Source organism: Peromyscus maniculatus, chromosome 7, assembly GCF_049852395.1.
Source record: "Peromyscus maniculatus bairdii isolate BWxNUB_F1_BW_parent chromosome 7, HU_Pman_BW_mat_3.1, whole genome shotgun sequence".
Classification (NCBI taxonomy): domain Eukaryota; kingdom Metazoa; phylum Chordata; class Mammalia; order Rodentia; family Cricetidae; genus Peromyscus; species Peromyscus maniculatus.
The window spans coordinates 39,321,623-39,341,569 of record NC_134858.1 but is presented as its reverse complement, the minus strand read 5'-3'; the positions used below and the strand labels follow the sequence as shown (position 1 = coordinate 39,341,569).

The 19,947-nt window shown below is 47.0% G+C and overlaps 1 protein-coding gene across 3 annotated transcripts in view; it reads left to right on the top strand.

Moving 5' to 3' along the window:
* Positions 1-19,947, top strand: part of Grik4 (glutamate ionotropic receptor kainate type subunit 4) — a 433,513-nt gene extending 413,566 nt beyond the window's left edge. The window contains exons 19-21 of one of the 3 annotated variants that reach the window (XM_076576064.1): positions 2,732-2,860; positions 15,422-15,540; positions 19,174-19,947. In XM_076576064.1, coding sequence (XP_076432179.1) covers positions 2,732-2,860; positions 15,422-15,540; positions 19,174-19,530 — 605 coding nt within the window. In that variant the 3' untranslated portion in view covers positions 19,531-19,947. Of the gene's footprint in view, positions 1-2,731; positions 2,861-15,421; positions 15,541-19,173 lie in introns of those variants that run through there. The other 2 variants (XM_076576063.1, XR_013052718.1) reach the window with 2 other exon arrangements.

Below are 19,947 nucleotides of genomic sequence, written 5' to 3'. Positions count from 1 at the left end.
CTGAATAAGGTGGCACATAGAAGAATCTAGAAGTAGAGACATTACACCGTGTGAGAGCTCTGATCTCTGACATGCAGACCTTGTAGTCAGATTTCATATCCTACGTTGATCTTTCCCTGACTGGAAGTGTTATAAACTACAGAATTCATTTACAGCTTGGCATATAATGAGCATGAACTTGGAGTCAGGGAGACCTGGCCATGTGCCTTAGATAGGTGCTTTAACTCTCCCAGTCTCGGTTAGCCAAGTAATAGAATTAAGTTGCCCATATCTACTCAGGGAGTCACTGTGAGGGTTAGACCTGTAGCTAATATGGTGCCTTCCCTAGGCGTCTCATACTTAGCCTTCCTTGGGGAATATTAGTGTCCTCATTTTTCCTATAGTTCCCAGTGTTTTTTGGTAAAAGCAAATTCCTTCTTAAAACACTGATTAAAAAACAGCAAACGAACAGAGGCAATAATGAAAGTCATCCCTGAATGCAGTCAGTTCTGACACCAGCAGTTGTAAACTGGAGGCTTCACTCTGTGCCCTGGCAAGCCTTCAGAGGCTCTGTTTACCGTCGTGTTTTATCAGTGCACACTAATACTGCAGATTATGGACCTCTTTGGGAAATGTATTAGCTGACATTTTCTTCCAAGATGGTGGGGTAGATCATGAAATGAACTTGGGGTGCACCTTGGTAATGCTCTAGTGACTCGATAAATTTAACCTAAATGTCAAATGCTTCCTTTCACTGGGAACTTGACCATACATAGTTGAGGGGAAAGAGACCAGTTTTAGGAAATTTCATTGCTAACCAAGGAAAAAATGGAGAGAAAGTCCTTTGTCCTGCACCTGCCATGATATTGTTCTAGGTGTTATCTCATTTAATTGTGCCATGTGAGAGGTAGATTTGGTTAAGTCATGCTGCAGAGAATACAACGGAGATTTAGAGCAGTTAGGCTACTTGTCCAAGGTCATAAACCAGAAAGACAAGCCTAAGATACTTATCTCCAAATGCAGTACTTTCCAGAACAGACCTCAGCTAGACAGGACTGGATAGGTGGGTGGAGGTGGGCTGCGGAGAGGCCTGTGTTCTTAAGTGAGGCTGGGAGGAACCTTATGTAACCCACTGATGAGGCAAGATTTCGGTTGTCTAAGGATATACCTGCATGCCATTCTTCCAGCGAGAGGGAGAAGAGTCAGTACAGAATGAGCGATGTGATTGGACCCAGGGAAACGAAGAGAAACAGTAAGGAAAGATGGAAACTGAGTCAGATGGCTCTGGAGCTGAGAAAGCGAGCAGGGAGCCAACAGAAGGGCCTTCAGCGCAGCTTTCGGTTCACTGAGTTTGAGTGGAAGTGCCTTGCCACAGTGAAACACTGTCTCTAAATCTCGATGGTATTAGCCTAACATCTGTCCACATCTGCAGGGCAACTTGTTGATGTACCCGTTCACTAAGGTGTGTATTGCACACCTGTTCTACAGATGACTGTCCATGGATGGCCATGACAGAAACACATTCCAGGCCGCAGACTCGTTGTGTGTTCACGCAGCATCGCTGTGCCTAAAGAAAGGAGGACCCTACCTTACAGTTGGATAGTCTGTGGCCCAGCAGCCTGGGTATTGCCTTAGAGCTTGTCAGAAAAAGCAGAATCTCAGGCCCTGCCCCAAGCCCACTGGATTGGAATACCTAGTTAACAGAATGTTTAGGTGATTTCTTATACACGTTAAATGTGAAAAGCCCCCATTGGTTGGTCCAGGCTTCCCCCTATATCCAATGTCATAGGCATTCTCAGAGGTGCCTGTCCACATAGGGTCTTTGTGGTGCTTGGGAAAGCAAACCAGGCAACTGAATTGTTTTCCAAGTCTCTTGGCTACTTTGTCTTAATGATCGCAGGCCTCTACCTGTTGTAGGACATTGAGCTTTCCCAGAGTTCATTTAATCCTGTTTCTGTGATTAAAAACTGCATTCTAGAACCAAAGCTCCTTGACTGCCTTCTATTGGAAAAGTTTAAAGAGAGTTGTACTCAACAGAAAGAAGCCTTCTGTTTGATGGACCAGGGGCAACAGGGTGACAGGGAGGGAGGGAGGCTCTGGTGGACTCAGCTATGAGCATTGGGGACACCTGGTGACTGGCCTCTGAATGCGGATGGATGAGAGGATGCTCTGGTTAGCTCTTTTCTCAGGGGTTGGTGGCTAGTTGTGGTGAATGGTCGTCAAGTGTAATGTCACAACAGTTACAGGTGCCCAAGAAATGAATAAATGTGAAGTAGAAGTTGGACAACTACTGAGAGGTCTGTGTCAGAGGTATACACATGGTGGCTTCCTAGAAGCTAATAGGCGGATCTACACCCAATTTCCTGGGTGTCGTTGTGCAGGTCACTGAATTCTGAGAGGCCCTCTATTTAAATTAGAAAGTGAGGGTGCCAGGCAGAGAAACGGGTGGCACACAAATGTCAGAGAAGCCATTACTTGGCCCATGCTGGGGTCTTTGGTTGTAAGATGACCGTGTTAATCATGTAACAAAAGGGACAGTGGAAGAGCTGAGATGCCTGTGTAAGCCAGAAGGCCCTTCTTTTAGCGGAGAAGATGGAACTAGAGGAGAGTGACCTTGGGGACCGCCTGCTGTGTCTGTGTTTCTCCCAGGGTTTAAGTGGCCAGGGTGGCCAGGACGTATGCTGGGAAGGGGAGCTCAGTGTGCCTAGCAGAACACTGACATCCTGCCCTGGGCTTCCCTTTGACCCCGTAGGCTCAGTGTTCCGGGATGAGTTTGACCTGGCCATCCTCCAGCTTCAGGAGAACAACCGTCTGGAGATTCTGAAGCGGAAGTGGTGGGAAGGAGGGAAATGCCCCAAGGAGGAAGATCACAGAGCCAAAGGTAAGCGCACTTGGGTCTTCACAAGGACCAACATGGCCTGGTCCTTCTGTCCAAAGTCTAAGCAATGACTTGTAGGTACTTGGGCACCAAAGCCTAGAGTGGGCTGCCTGGGACCGGTTTTATCCCAGTCTTTTCTGCCATACACACCAGTGCCCCCTTACACACAGATCCTAGAGATACTGTGTTACTTGGATCTACCTTATAGATCCCAGTGCCATTGTTACCACCCTGGCCCACAGCTGCACTCTGTTAGTTACTTTTCTATTGCTGTGGTAAAAGACCAAATGAAGGCCTGGTGTCGGGAGCAGAAATTGAGGGCTCACATCTTGAATGGCAAACACCAAGCCGAGAGAGCAAACTGGGAATGACCAACCGCTTTGAAACCTCAAGGCCCATCTTCTGGTGACACACTTCTTCCAGGAAGACCACATGTCCTTTGCCTCCCCAATGAGCATCACCAACTGAGGTCAAGTATTCAAATGCCAGTGTCTATGGGGGACATTCTCATTCAAACCAGCACATCCGTCCTCTCACTTCCCTCCTGTGGGGTGGCAACAGCTTGATCTCCTTTTTCCTGTTCTTGTGTCTTGACAGTGGCCAGAGTGATTCATGTTTAAAATGCAAATTAGACCACAAATTCCTTCTGCATGAGCCTTTGAGCAGCTTCCTATCGCAGAATAAATTTCAGGTTCCCTGGAGTCTCAAGGCCCCATGTGATCTATTGCCCTAGACTCTTTTATTTCTGCTCCCCAAGCCTCCCCCACTTGCGTCCACCCTGGAGTCAGAGCACCTGTTCCCTCCCCTGTGGTGCGCTGTCCCCAGGCTCCCTCAGAGAGGACTCCTTCCCCTCCCACCTGGGTCTATTTCATTTTTCTTTCTGAGCTGCACCGTGACCTCATAGTATTCGCTTATTGCTTATCTGTTCACTTCCCACCTTGATTGGAGGGAAGATTTCATAAGGGTGGGGTTTGTCTTCCCAGGGTCAGCACAGGGTATGTTCTGAATGAATGAATGAATGAATGAATGAATGAATGAATGGTGAATGGTGAATGAAAGAATGAACATTGCATTGGGTAGACTGGAAAACAACCATAGACTATATGTGCAATAAGGAGTGCAGAGTGTCCCTGACCACCCAGGATTCCTTGTAGAGAGACCCACAAATGCTTGTTAGTTATTTTTAGATAGCTCATATTCTCAACATGTCCCGACTTGAACAATAAATCATATGGTCACCCTTACAGTCTACTTGCAGCCTGGATAAAATATGCAACAGATTTACCTGCTCATGCTCTCCCTTTGAAAGGAGTAAAATGAAGGAGAGCAGGCACTTGCCTTTCTTTTGGCATGAATTATTACCCCCACAATATGTTGAGAGCCACTGTGTTTCCAAGTGTTTATATGTGGACTTCCATCCAGTAAGGCCACATCTCTGGAATATCATTCTAGGGGGCTGATTGTAAATAATGTAAAAGAAATCCTGCCTTCCAAGGAAGCCACCAAGACCACACACTTCTTGGGATGGTCCCTTCTCAAAGGCCAGAGCCACCCATGGGAATGGCCATTAGTGGCCATGGGGCATTGGCAGATCTCATTGAATCCCTCCTCCACCCATTACTAGTCTGTGAACGTAGGCATCTGGTTAATGCTGTCTAGCTCACTTCTGTGTATGTGATGAATACAGAAAACAAAAAACCATAGAGTTGCTGGGAAGGTGAATCTGAGACTAGAAAGCACTGGGTTCTGTTATAGGAAGGGCCCAGGGCATCCCAACCATTATTGATCTGCACTGGAATGTGTGCCATGCTCCTCTCAGAATTCCAGGATGATCTGTTCTGTTGTCTGTCTGCAAGCATTTAATTTCCAACTATCAGCCAGTCAGTCATCCAATCAACAGGCGATACCAAGGGACAATGAGCTAGCTTGTTCCTAGGAATAAGACAGTCTCGGAGACAATTAAGGATCTTGAAGTTTCAGGGAACATTATCAAACAATCCCGGTACTGGCCAGACTACCATGAAAGGCTGCGGATGAGTGCCAAGGGGACTAACTGTTAGTTTGGAAGAAAACCTTGATGGAAATATCAGGACATGATTCCAGATTGGGTATAATAAACTAGATTTTGTAATTGCCCAGATCCTGAGCAGGTAAGGACAGTATGAAGAGGGTATTGCAAATAAGCCCCATGGGGAAGAATATGGAGGCCAGACTCTGCAGAGAAGGGAACACAGGGTCTGCTATGGGACAGGTGAAGCCTTGACTCAGTGTGGGGACCGGTTTGAGAAAGCTGGCTGTAGATGTCAGAGGTTCTAGAGTAAGCTACTGTGGAACCGCAAAAGCTGGGCCTGGGTGTGGACTCAGAGGTCATTCGGAGAGCGTCTCTGGTCCCAAAAGATAGCTATTGCCTTGAGAGAAGCATAGTCCAAAACAAGTTCTTCATTCTCCTAGCAGACACGATGCTGTTGAAAGGCGTGAGTCTGGGTTTGCTAGAGAAGGATTTGGGAATGTAGACATTTTCTTCCTGCACGCTGAAGGAAAATTGACCCTAAAGTTGATGGCAGAAGTTAAAGAGTACACAAAGCCAAAGGTAAGGCCCAAAGCCACCAAGTCTGTAAAGCAGACAAAAGGGTGGCCCAACCAGGGCATGCTGGGTTGTGGCCCATCTCTGCAAAGGAGACTGCCCCCATGCGGACATCGATAGCTGGTGTCACTCCCAGAATGAGCTGAGGATCACAAGAGCTACAGAGAGATCTTCTTGTCGATTTTAGAGTTTGGGCAATCTCAGAATTATATGCCATACCACAATAAGCAGCAGCAGGAGACGACACATGGGGGCCGAGGGCAGAGAACATGAAAGGCCTGATGTCTCCCGAGGCTCCAAATGAGGATATTGGAAATCTGAGTGTGATGAATGGAAGATGAAATGTCCACACATTTTCTATGAGACCTCATGGTCCCCCCCCATCCTAAAGCCAAAAGTACACCCAGTGAACAAGAGGGAAGAAACAGAGGAGAATTTTACCTGAATTTAAGCCAAAATTGAGAAGTCTGTGTTGGGCACTGGAGTGAAAACTGAAGGTTGAGGTAGAAGTTAAGTTCATCCGTGGGAAAATATCCTTTTTTGCAGTTTTTGGAAAGTCCTGCAGTGTGGAAAGTCTTCTCCCTTCCACAGAGGTTTATGGAGGCTGATTGGACAGTGGAGGAGAAAGGAGTCAGGTGGGAAGGATGAAATGGCATGAATGGGAGGCCTCTCCATGTTATACACGGGGACCAAGTGTTCCCTGGCATCGAGGAAAGCCCTGAACAGATGAGAAGGAGAATCATCAGAAGAGTCACCATGCCCAGGTTACTGTGCCTCAGAAGACTCCTGGCTCCTGCCAGCCTGCCAACACTACCTTGTGTTTGCAGGGTTCTTGGGAACACAAGATCCAGCACTGGAGTGAGAGCCAAGGGTGCCGGAGCAAGGCTGCGTAGAGGCTGCTGAGCACATTCCACAACCACAGCGCCGGCCACCTTCCTTCCCAGCCACAGCAGCCAGCGCCAGCTTCATGCAGGGGCCCCCACAAGCCCCACTTGTGGCTGAAATCTAGACACAAATTATCCAGAGATGCTCAAAGCCTTCTTGGCCAAGCAAAATCCCCACCCCAACAGGACCTCTTATAGGCCGTGCCAGAAGCTCTGGTCCATGACGGGAGGTCCCTTCGCTTCATTTCTCTCTGGCAAATTAGCCATTGCACTTACTACAGCATCCAACTCCCTGATCAGAAGACTCAGACATGCAGGAGCAGTGTGGCCCAAAAGATCTCTTCCTTGAAGTCTTGAAATGGCCACCAGGAGTCAAGCCATGGGAGCGTTCCCTGTTCTGTCTCAAATAGCAGGAGCCTTAATTTGCGTTCCCCAGTAGCGCCTGGGTCACCTTTCTTTTTATAAGTTGTGCCAGTTGGCTTTCTCATGTGTCTAAAGGAGTGAGAGGAGGACTATGGAATAAGCAGAGAGATGGGGGGTGAAGTGAAGCAGGAGGGTGGTCTTTTTATCTCCCCCCGGAGACCTCGGAAACAGACAGTAACTGCCGGCACTTTGGTTTCAATTAAAATGTACCAGACAACACGCTGGGGCCTAATGTAATCCTTTTCTGCTTTGTTATCCTATTAAAATGCACAAAATGTCAAAGAAAAGGAACTGAAGCTTACCCCACTTTTAATCCAGCATTACAGCTCAAACACCCAGGCCAACAAGGGTTGTCTCTTCTACATGCAACAACATTCCCCCTTCCCTTTCTAACCTCCTCTCTCTGTTGCCACCTGGAGCTTGGTGACCAGCTACCTTCCTGCAAACCCCGAGGAGACAGACGTAAGATGGCGGATGCCGGAGAAGACTGGAGACTACAAAAAAAAAAAAAAAAAAAAAGGCTCCATTTCAAGCTGCTTTCATTTTCTTCTTTCAAAAACCATGTATTTTATTTGTTTATTTTCCCACTCAGCTCCTACAAAAGGAAATCTTCCTAGCCACTCACAGATGCCAACATCTCCATGCAAGGGGATTGGATTACCAAAGGCTTCGTGGAACAATTGCTAGACAAAAGGTGGTGGGTGAACTCCAAGGAAATTAAATACCTTTATCTTGAAAAGCACGAGCTCGTAATCAGGGCTTCAAAGGAAGACAAACACTCCACCAGGCTGTGAAAATCGGGGTCCCCTTTCAAGAACGGCAAAGAGGCAGTGCCGTTGACTTTCGGAACCCTTGGATAAGAGGAAGTTTGCTGTCTGGCACAGTGGGAATGGAAGCATGAGACAGTAAGAGTGGGGGTAGGTGGTGGGGAAAGGGGGGCTGCTCTGGGGACGCTGCCCATCCTCTTTTGTCTGAGAGGGCCCGGGGTGGTTATCCTGGTTCTCTGGTTTCTTTGGAAAGCTCTGAAGGTAGAAATCTGACTTTGGAAGTTTGATAGCAGCTCAGAGAGATACTTGCAGGAAACCCCTCCCTAAGCAAGTCATACTGAATACTAGGAGGCAGAGAAACTCCAGAGAACTGATAGAAAACAGGACACGAATGAAAAACAGGTAAATGGCGACCTGACCTGTCTACAACCAAGGAAGGCAACTATTCTGAAGACAATACTCACCTCTTTCTGGAAATTCAGCTGTCAAGATGATATATCATTGATTCAAACATCTGATGTCAAAGTTCTACAGACAGGAAGGGTGTCTGGTAGGAGCTTGTAGCCTGTATATAGAACGCCTCATCCTTGTCACCTTGGAGGTTCTGGACAAGAAAGCCAGTTGTCAGGGTGCCAGTTAAGTTCTGCAAGCATGTAGTGTATGTAGTCTGAGTGGTCACAGAGTCATGGGAAGGTTGGTGTGGTGTGAAGGCTGAGCGCTCCGCTTTCAATCTGGATTTGGGTGTGGAACCATGGGCAATATACATGAATTCTGCACTTGTGTTTCCTTGCCAGGAAAATGGAGCCACAAGTTGTCAAGGGCAACTACAAGGTCAGAGTTAAAATAGTTGTCAAGGGCAGAGTTAAAATCATTAACACTGGTCTTTCCTCGTTCTAGCACTAGTAAACACTCGTAAAGGGTGGCTTTATATTTTAGAGAATATGACTTTGCCGGTAGACTTATTTAGAAATTACCTATAGCTATGGAAAGTTGGACAACCCAAGTTCTTTGTCTTTTTATGTTTTTATATAGTGGGAAGAGTAGGTCTCCTTTCTATCCTGTTTAATAATTGAAGGAAATTTCAAGTGCTTTGAAAAATGTGATGCCTCAGCTCGCATTATGGGACATTATGAAGTACCTCTCCCACCACGTGTTTTAATACATTGCAAATTTCTCAAATGCTTCTTCTGTTTTGTGTCTTCTTCTCTTATTTTTCTCTAACTGCCCTTTCCAGAATCTGCTAGGACTAGGTGAAAGATGTCAGAGTGAGGGCCAGCAGAAATGACAAGCTTTCTGCTCCATCGTGCCAAGCAACGCAAATAAAGACGAGTCACTGGGAAGGTCATGTAGGTTAGTCTATACATGCTAAAGGAGGAGTTGCTGTTTACAATGAAGAATCCCATGCAGACAGCCCCATCTGAGATATCCACATGGCTGTAGGAGGATGGGACTCTAAAATGGTTGGGAACCATATGGATCCAAGAATCTATGTTTGCATCAGATGCTGGCACTGCCCAGAGCTTTGGACCTAGCACAGCGCCTAGCTCATGGAAAATGCACCATAAAGATTTGCTGATGAGCACCAAAGAGAACATAGGATGTCACCTGTTGAGATCATGGCACTCGTTTGTCCTGGCTCTATACCTGTGTGGTGTAGCTACCCCACACCCACCTACAAACCATTGTTCCAAAGAGAACAGCATGTCTTGGGTGCAGACAGATGCACTGTTACTTGGGACTCAGTGAAGGCTTTGAGGTGAAGAGTTAAGTCTACCGAATCTAAGAAGCAATTCTTAGCTAGATAGAAAAGAAGGAGGGGCAGGTGGGTGAGTGGGATTCAAGTCTCTTCACTGCAGTATCTCCTGATGATGTCTGTTCCCCCTGCATAGTTCCAGAGACGACGAAAGTAATGCATTTGCATTTGGGAGCTAGAATTTGTATCTGTGGGCAATCTGTGAGTGACACCAGAGTTAGTATTTCACCATCCAGGGATTTGCAAGGAGAGTCTGAGTCTATTTCAGCTAATGCGTGCTGATTGCTGAAGCACAGCTGAGACCCAGGCTCAGAGTGTCAGGAGGAAACCCCAGTTTTAAATCCATCTGTCCGAGTGGCTGATATACCACCCCATCTACAGAAGGGGATAGAGGCAGTGGCTGGATGACTTCCTGGTCCCTCTTGCAGGTGCTGCGGCATCTGTAAGGGCGGCGAGGACCTTGCAGGCTGGAGCAAATTTATCCCAAGCCCCTGCTGATGAATGGCTGAGTGCTGGGGAAGGCATTAGACTTCTAGGGTATGACTGATGGCAGTGCTGAACAGAATGGCCTCACTCTCTGAGGGTGCCCCTCCCCCACCCAACTCCATCTGTTTCTCAATTCACACTCTGCCAGCAATCTATTCTTGCTTCCACTTTCCAATAACTTCCTAAAGGCATGGCTGGTATACAAGCCTCACTCTGAAGGGGAGGAAGAGGCCACTCTGCCTGGAGTTGGCATGCCGATGCCAACACCCATGATTAACAGGCCTGCCCTGAAAGTCGAGAAGCTGGGAAAGAAAGTCTGAGACTGTTTGGGTGTCTCGGGGGCCTCTACCAGCATCCTGTTAACATCTTAGCTCCTTCTGAAGCTTGTCCAGACCAAATCAGAGTCACAGTCATCCCAGCACAGACCACATGTGCCTTTCTTCCCCTCCCCCCACCCCTATCCACCATGGGAGGTCTATGTCATGGATTAGTCAGATCAGAACTCTGCCCCCTTCAAAAGCTCTGGACCACCTGGCTGGGGCCCTCTCTGAGAGCTGCCACAGTTTACAGTTACCACACACAGAATTTGATGAGGAGATGAATAGGGAACACAGTGTGGATCCAGGGTTTTGTACAATGCAGGCCTCTACATCTGGGCTGGCTATCTTTTTCCTCCTAGTCTTTTGTTTTTCTTCATTTCGTGTGTAGTTCTATGTGTGTGCATGGGTGTGCATAGGTGTGTGTGTGTGTGTGTGTGTGTGTGTGCGCGCGCGCGCATGGATGTGGATGGGTGTGTGTGCGTGAGTACATATGTGAGCATGGGTGTGTGTACATAAGTGTGCATGTGTGTGTGTGTGTGTGTGTGTGTGTGTGTGTGTGTGTGTGTGTGTGTGTGTTTGCCAGAGCGTAGGTAGGTGCATGAATGCCTACATGTGTATGTATGTGAAAGTTCCGAGGCTGATCTCTAGAACCTTCCTTGATCATTTTCCTACTTTCTCCTTCTTGAGGCTTGGTCTCTCAAACCCAAAGCTTACCAATACTGCTAGTCTGACTAGCTGCTTTTCTTTCCAAGACTGGAATTACAGGCAAGCAGCCACACTCACCTGGCACTGATGTGGGGTTCTTGGGATCTGAACTCTGGTCCTCTTGCTTACAGGGCAAGAGCTTTAAGTGTCCAGCCACCTCCCCAGTCCCTTCTGATCATTTTTTTTTCCCTGAGTACCTCTTATGGGCCACACCCCATGATCTTGGGGTAGAAAGTTACACAATGCATGGCTCTTCCCAATGAACTTGGTCTAATGGGAAATCTAGATACATAAACTGAGACCCATGATTATTGCGTACACATAATTGGAGTGATGCACAATGTGTCACTAGTGAGGCATAAAAGCAATAGACCTGACAGAGTTGTGTATGATCAGATAAGCCACCAAGATAAAGTGGCCCCTGGAGTTCAGTGACAAAAGGTCAGGTTAGGCGAGTGTGTGTGTGTGTGTGTGTGTGTGTGTGTGTGTGTGTGTGTGTGTGTGTGTGTGTAGAGAGAGAGAGAGAGAGAGAGAGAGAGAGAGAGAGAGAGAGAGAGAGAGAGAGATAGATAGATGCTGGACTAGTTATTTTTGCAGCACTGTTACCAGATAACCTGACAGAAACATCTGTAGGGAGGAGGATTTTAATTTACCTCCCAGTTTCCAGGGGATTCCAAACTGTGTCGGGAAGGCAAAGGCGCAGTTCTGTCCACTGGAGCTTTAAAGTACTTGAAGTGACGCACGTTCACATGGCAGCCAAGTAGGAAGCATCGAGAGGCCCGTCAGAACCAGAGGGGGCCTCACCTGCTAGGGACCCATTTCTGCCAACTAAGCCCCCCATCCCAAAGCTTCCACAGCCTTTTGCAAATGGTGCCACCGGTCAGAGTGTGCAGATAGGCGTATGGAGGGTGTGCTGGGAAATGCAAATAGTTCTGTATTGCTAGAGATGATGTCACAGGTTTTACATTCCAAAAAGATCAGTTTTGTGGAGGGTAGAGCTGAACAGGAAATAGCTGCAGTCATTCAGGCAAGGGTCGGGGAGCCCTTGAAGGTAGTGGGATGGAGAAGGAGATTGTGGAGGAGAAAGACAGCAAAACTTGGTAATAACCAGTGTTTGGAGGCGAGGCAACAGACCAAGAGCAAACTCATGTGACTGGTGAGGCTGGGAGAGAGCATGGAGCACTGGTTTAGTACAGAGCCAAGAAGGGGAGCGAGGTCGACAGTGTCCACTGCTAAGAAAGGTTGTGTAGATCAAGAGGAGGAGCCAGGCGGTGGTGGTGCACGCCTTTAATCTCAGCACTCTGCGAGTTTGAGGCTAACCTGCTCTACAGAGTGAGATCTAGGACAGGCACCAAACTACACAGAGAAACCCTGTCTTGAAAAACCAAAAAAAAAAAAAAAAAAAAAGAAAAAAGAAAAAAAAAGAAAGAAAGAAAAGAAATTTCCATGAGCTGAGAAACAAAACATGGAAAGTGAGTTCAGAGGAGCAAGACAACATTACGTTCAAGGAGAGCTGGTTCACTGGGACGAGCAGAAGTAAATCCAGATTGGCGAATTCATTTTCTCCTTCAGATATAGTATCTAGGGCCTAAAAGCTTCTCAGGTGTTCAGAATTACATTTGAAGTCTGGAAAAAAAATATATTGGCTTCCCAATGCACAAAGAAAACTTGCAAAATTAAATTAAGACATGTTTAATTAAATATCTCCAAAATGGAACATTGTTCCAACTTCATTAATTTTTAAATTTAATATTCATAAAAGCTGCATCACATTTAGACACAATTTTGGGGTTAGATTTTTCTCATTTTGCAAACATTCCCTTGTATGCACAGTGATGGCTGAGAAATCACAGCCAATTGGAAATTAACTCTTTCTTTCTCTTCCATAAAACCAGAAGAAAAAGAAATGAAATGCATTTAGTTGTAAGATGTTGGGTGGGTTTTCTTCTAACTGTTTTTGTTTGGGACAGAGTCTCCAAATGTGTTTTAAGAACTTTTAGAGTGACTTGAAATAATGCTGATACAGACAGCTCTTTTCAGAAGGTTCACTGTGATAGAGAAGAGGGGGAAGGGTCATTGAGTGGACAGAACTGGAGCGGTCAGGAGTCTGAGGAGGGAAGGACATAGACTGGAAAGAGTCAATGGCGGGGGAAAGATGGGAAGGTCCAGGAGGTGACTGACAGGGAGGTAGGAACGCCGCCATAGGCCACAGATGATAGAGTGAGGCCCAGAGAGGGGGAAGAAACACCCCTTCCAGGAACAGGAGAGAACTAGGAGGCGCTAGTCTTTTGCTCATTTCGGGTAGATCTATCTTTAAGTGATGGCGGCATCTTGGAGTGTCCCAGCATTACTCAAAGACTCCCTTTACCTGGGCCATCCTTACTATCACTAAAGTCACTCTTTTCACTGGGCTGGCTGGAGAAGCTAGGGCTTTGAAGGTTCATGGGCTGTAACCATGCCCCTCTTCTTATTACTCCTTATCCATGAGCTGGACCACCAGCCTGCAAACCCCAGCCAGACCCTTGAACATACCCATTTTTTTAAGAGCCCCCTTCTATTCCATCCCTTCATCCATGTGGATCTTGATATTCTTGTAGTTCAATGCCTTCTGTCCCTGGTGGCCCAGGTCAGAGAGGCTGGTATTCAAAGGAACCATAACGACTTTCCTCCCTATTTTTAAGATCCTCCATCTTGGATTAATCATGATGGAGGTCCCTGCATTGATTGGTGCAGATTCGGAAGAGCTGACTATGAGAATCTGTGGACCAGAGGGCAGGGTCTGCTTGATGTGTTGCTTATGTGAGGCTTTGGGCCCACTGGAAGTAGACCATCAGCTAGGTAGAGAACGCCACTGTGCTGTGTTGTTAACAAAACAACAACAAAAACAAGAAAACCAGACTCCCACCTGGGCTTTGTGGTGGGAAACCCGAGGCATCTTGAAACGGCCAGGTGGGGATATTGTGCCAGCTTTCCAAGCTGCAGGGGCAGCATCCGATTCCTGTTCCTTTCTGTGGAGCATCTTAGGTGGTGCTCTCGATGACTACAGCATAGCCCCATGCCCCATGACAACTTAACTAGATATCAGACATGGAATAATCCCAACGAGTACAGGGCATAAGCCTCCAGGTCGCCAATTTCTTAGATAGAAGAAGCTTTTTGATACCTGATTGTGGTCCCCATCCAGTCAAACCCCCCAATGTGTCCATCTGACACTTCTTCTAGTTTGGTTTCTCTACAGCCAAAGAAAGCATCAAGTTGTGGGTCTACACTCATCAATGCTGCAACTGAAATGGCCATAATCATTCCACAAATGTGTATCAAGATATCTTCAGATATCTTGCTAGGCAACGAGGGTATGCTCCAACTGTAAAGAACTTAAAAATGCAAAAGTGCTTCCAAAGATAACCATTTCCAGATAGTTGTAGGCCTGGCCAGCTGTGAAAAATTCACCTGAGAAGCTTGTTTTCTTTGCAGTTCTGGAGACAGTGAGGTGGCTCAGCAGGTGAGGAGGCTTGCTGCTCAACCTGATGGCCTGAGTTTGATTCCCAGGCCTACATGGTAGATGGAGAGGGTCTGCTCCTGGAAGTGGCCCTCTGACTTCCTTCCATATGTGCTCTGTGGCACATATGCTGGGTGTGTGAGCACACACACTGGCACACAAATAAATAGATACGAGAAATAAGAATGAAATGAGTTCATCTTCAGACATCCCGATTTATTAGGTCTTGAGAAAGGGCTGGCGATCTTCTCCAGGAGTTTCTGATAGCAGCCAAATTTGGGATGCATTAGTCCAGGAGGGTAAAAAAAAAAGTCTTGCCGGGCGGTGGTGGCTCACGCCTTTAATCCCAGCACTTGGGAGGCAGAGGCAGGTGGATCTCTGTGAGTTCGAGGCCAGCCTGGGCTACCAAGTGAGTTCCAGGAAAGGCGCAAAACTACATAGAGAAACCCTGTCTCGAAAAACAAAAACAAAACAAAACAAAACAAAACAAACAAACAAAAAAGTCTTACTTTCCAAATAAGCTTAGCATTTTAGTCTCTTCTCTCAAATGTCCGGGTCCAGGATTATTTCAGGGCTTGGAGATTTGGGATTTTGGAATACTGGCTGGCTGAGCATCCCCTAGCCTGAAAATGTAGTACTTAATGTTCTCTGAAATCTAAAATCATTTGCGCATCATATATATATATATGCTCAAAAGCTTCAGGTTTCAGAGTTTTGGATTAAGGGTGACCAACCTATAATATTCTGGCTCAGGCAAGCATGATTCTTTCTATATCTTTATATACCAAAATACATTGTGAAGAAAATGAGCTGGAAGTTTTAGAACTTAAGGTATTTTGGTGTCCTGTCACTATGAGCTACATCAGATTGGGCCTGCACTTTCCCGTAAGTCCTCAGCTCCCAGCCTAGCACAGTCTTGTGGTTTTTCCAGTCTCCTTCATTCACAGCTAGGTCTCCTTGCCCTGGTTTACTGCAACCACCCTGCTTTTTTCAAGCGATGAATTGAATCTTTTTCCAGGAATGAATGAGTCTGGGAGACCGTCTCCAAGACTCCATTCCAATTGTTGAAGTGACTGTTGCATTGTTGTGGTGGGTCTTCCCACTCTCTCAAAGTAATTTTTACTTCTTGTCACTCTCTTCTAGGCCTGGGAATGGAGAATATTGGTGGAATCTTTGTGGTTCTTATTTGTGGCTTAATAGTGGCCATTTTTATGGCTATGCTGGAGTTTTTATGGACTCTCAGACACTCAGAAGCATCAGAGGTAAGCTTCCAAAGGCTTCCAAAGGCATACTGACAACAGCATGTGAAACACGCTGGCTTCTGCACAGGGCCCGTGGAATGCTCCCAGAGGGCACACAGGACAGGACAGTGGGAACAATTTTAGTCCCCAAATAAAAGATCTCTGAGTAGACGCTGTCACGTGTTGATTGTACAACCACAGAAAGGGCTCCAGATTTTCCTTTGACACAGCCATCAGATTAATATGTGAAGAAAGATGTTTTCTAAACAACAGACTATATAGTATTGTGTGTGTGTGTGGAGGTGGGGGTGAAAGTACCAGTCATGCATGTGAAATATGACCACAGACCTTCCATTTTGACTGACTTTACTTACAGGTACAGGTGAAAATCCTTAGAGACATTCCAATTTAAAGGAACCAAGAGGTTCATCTTCTGTGTCAGGGATTTTAATAAATTTAATTTATTCTCTGGCTGTGGCTTAGAGGCTGGGTTAAGATCTACTTTGTACCTATGGAAAGTCTGAAAAGAAGGGATACTTTGTCCATTGGTCCTCCATCCCTCCCTAGGGAAGATGCACAGAATTCTTTGTCCCATTGGTCCTCCATCCCTCCCCAGGGAAGATGCACAAGAATTCTTTGTCCATTGGCCCTCCATCCCTCTCCAGGGAAGATGCACAAGAATTCTTTGTCCATTGGCCCTCCATTCTTCCCCAGGGAAGATGCACAAATCCTTGCATGTTAATTACACTGTGAGACTTTTTTTTTTTAAATTACATTAGCCTCTCAGCTCTGGATCTTTCTTAAGCCCCCTCCTTTAACTGTTGCTGGGGAAATATCTCCTGACTGTACAGACCACATCCTGGAACCCTCTGGGATACCACCTCATAGGGGATCTCAACACAACATCACTGCCAACCAGTTCCTGGGCTGTCTGTGGTCAGCTTTTTTCCACACGATCACCCATTCTTCTGCCCTCGGCTCCTGCGTGAAGAGAACTTGATTTTATTTTACACTTCCCCCAAGAAATGAAGTGCCAGCCCCTGTCTAAGCCCCTACCTAAAGATGTAGTCATCGGGCCACTGCAGCAGAGGGCGCCACCCTCACAGTGCCTCTGCCTGATCCTACCACTCATCTATTCTAGGACTCTACTCTCAGCCCCGTGTGTTTCTGTATACCCTCTCTCCAAAATTCACAACTGTGCCCCAGTTGTTCCTTTTAAAGAATAGTAATGCCACTGTCACCTTGCCTTATACTCTTCTCCTGAGCTAAGGGCATTTGATTGATTGATTATTTATTTATTTACTTATTTACTGGTTTTGGAGGCAGAGTTTCTCTGTGTAACAGCCCTGGCTGTCCTGGATCTCGCTCTGTAGCTCAGGCTGGCCTCGAACTCACAGAGATCCATCTGCCTCTGCCTCCCAAGTGCTGGGATTAAAGGCGTGCGCCGCCACCACCGCCCGGCGACATTTACAACAGTATTACTTTCTGCTTCCTTGCCCACCTCTCAGCTCTTGATACCGCCCCAACTTGGCTTCTCTCCACCCCTAGGAAGGACCCTTGCCATTGTCTGGCCCCTTCAGCGAAGGACAAACCAAAGGGAGCCCACCATTTCCAGACTCTCTTGTCCTTTTCCTTGTTCCAACATCAGATCTCTTGGGTCCCCTGGTACTTCTGCTTCCGGTTCTGTTCCCTTCTTCCTTTGCCCCTTCCTTAAATGCTGCTAACATTTATGTATTCTGATCAGGTTATGAACTGATTATCTCATTATGAGTCTGATCGGGTGGGCCTTTCATTCCCCAGCGAAACCTTCCCTATTTCTTCTCCTGTCTTTTACTTTGGACCAGCAGCACCCCTGCACCGCCGTAACACTGACATAAAGTGCTTACGGGCCATGCTGCAGCAACGGTAGACACGGAGCTGCTTGGATGTAAGGACTGCCTGTTACCTCTGTATTTCCATGACAAATCACAATGCTTGACCCGCAGTAGATGATAAATGCATGTTGTTATATTCTTGTCACATGGACTGGATTAAACAGGTGGCAGGGGTTTTGTTGCCATAGTAATTATTAGAAGCACAGAGGGGTTTAGTGATTTGCCAAGAATCGTCTGCTCTTTAGTGGCAATGATGGGTCTAGACTAGGTTCTGAAAGCCCAAGTGAGGCCCTAGTCTATGAGGTGCGATCTGCAGCTGCTTCCATGGCCCGTTTCTCCCAAGAGCTCAGGCAGGATCTGGATTTACATTGACATTTAAAGAGTCTCAGACTGCTCTGATAGCTAAAATGAAGAGGAGGCTGGATTGGCTGTGTGGCTCTGGTATAATATGTGATATTATATAATATATAATATTGATAGAGCACGAGGAAGAAGTTGCTTCTGCCATCAGGAGTACTGTTCTGACCTCAGAGTGAGAACTCAACCAAGTATACTTGGGGCTTGGAGTTAGGCCCAAGGTTTCAGTTCTAATTCTCAACGGGATACTCATTAGTCAGTTCTTTACAAAACACACACTATTTCCTGAGTTCCTACCTACACATCTTCAAAATGGATATTATAATATTAGTGACATATAGCAATATGTCAACATATTATATGTTGCATATTATATTATATATAGCAACATATTATATATAGCAACAATAGAAACACAGGTTCATTATTCTTTATCCGCTGGTCCTCAGACCCCAAAAGCTAGGAACGGTCCAAGCCCTTTGTAAGTTTGATGCAAATGTATTTCTCCACAAAGCCTGATTCATGTGCACCGTCTTCATTTCATTCAGTGTGAACACACAAACATTTTGCTGTAGAAATGGCACTGTGTTCAATATGGAGTTTGTCCCAGACCCACTGGGTGTGAAACATCATATGGTGTTTGTGCATTGTGATGCCGTTCTGAAATCTGAAATATTCCGAGTTTTGAAACACAGCTGGAGCCAAGCGTTCCCTGGTGGGAGACTGTGGACCTACAGATGCAGCAGCTGTTTACTTCAGTGATGTTTTCAGGATGCATCATCTCCAACCATTGGCAACTTCACTCAGGACAGCTGAAAGGAAGTCAGGGCTGTGCTGGCTTTTGGCAGGGGTAGCCCTGTCATGTTGATAGAGCCGAAAGACAAAGTAGGGAAGAACAGGCGGCTGCTTCCTCCCGCAGTGTTTCCAGAATGTTCCTTTCCAGCTCGGACAACTCGACTGGGCATGATGGCTAAAACACGTGGGGATCTCTGGGCTGAAGACAAAATGAACAAATGATGTGCTTTTCAAACACCAGGGAGGCTGATATAGAAGAGCATGTTTGTTTGAAGCAGGTTTCAGGATCGGCGTTTACCTGAGGTCAATGGGTGAAAATCTCAGGGGTAGAAACTAAGCAGAGTAGGAGGAAGCAGCCGTTAGTGAAAATGTGTCAAAATGGCACCCTCTCTTTCCCAAGATGCTGAGGTTGCTCTTTGAAGGTGACCAAAAATTGGGCATCATCTGGCAGGGCTGATGAATGAAGGCTGTCCTGTGGAGGCCTTTTGAGCCTCAAACAGGGGTAGGAATGAGGCCTACATTTAACTTTCCCATACCTGAGATGACAGACCGTCCCAACACCCTCCACCCAGGAGGCTCTTGAAGCCATTTCTGAGTGGCTATCTGTAACTTCCATTGTCTCCCCCAGGTGTCCGTGTGTCAGGAGATGGTGACAGAGCTGCGCAGCATCATCCTGTGCCAGGACAGTATCCACCCCCGGCGGCGGCGTTCTGGAGGCCTGCCACCCCAGCCCCCGGTCCTGGAGGAGCGTCGGCCCCGGGGTACCGCGACGCTCAGCAATGGCAAGCTGTGTGGCGCCGGGGAGCCCGACCAGCTGGCGCAGAGACTGGCACAAGAGGCCGCCCTGGTGGCCCGCGGCTGCACGCACATTCGCGTGTGCCCGGAGTGCCGCCGCTTTCAGGGCCTGCGGGCGCGACCGTCCCCGGCCCGGAGCGAGGAAAGCCTGGAGTGGGACAAGACCACCAACAGCAGCGAGCCGGAGTAGTGGCAGCCAAGGACCGGACCGTGGAGCCAGGCGGGGAGGCGGGAGGGCTGACTTTACAACATCCTTCTCTCCCTCCAGATTCAGGATTCAATCACTTCACAAAGCGATCAGAACGTGGTGCCCCAGCAGGAGGCAGATTCCGCCCTGGGGGAGCGGGTCTATCCAAGACATTGCATCCACGTGGCAGAGATGCTGTCCCTTGTGGACACAAGGACCCATCTCCTCCCAGGGGGCCTTTCTTTCACACCCAAATAACATGGAGTCTGGGTAACAGGGCCCTGCCGGGAGAAGTCTAAGAAATTGATGACATCATCAGTTGAATTCCCCCCTAGGAAGGGGCCATTGTACCCTGGGTCTAGTTCTTAACAGGAAAAAAAAAATTAAACTCAACAGGGAAGTTTTTCTTTTCTGAATTTG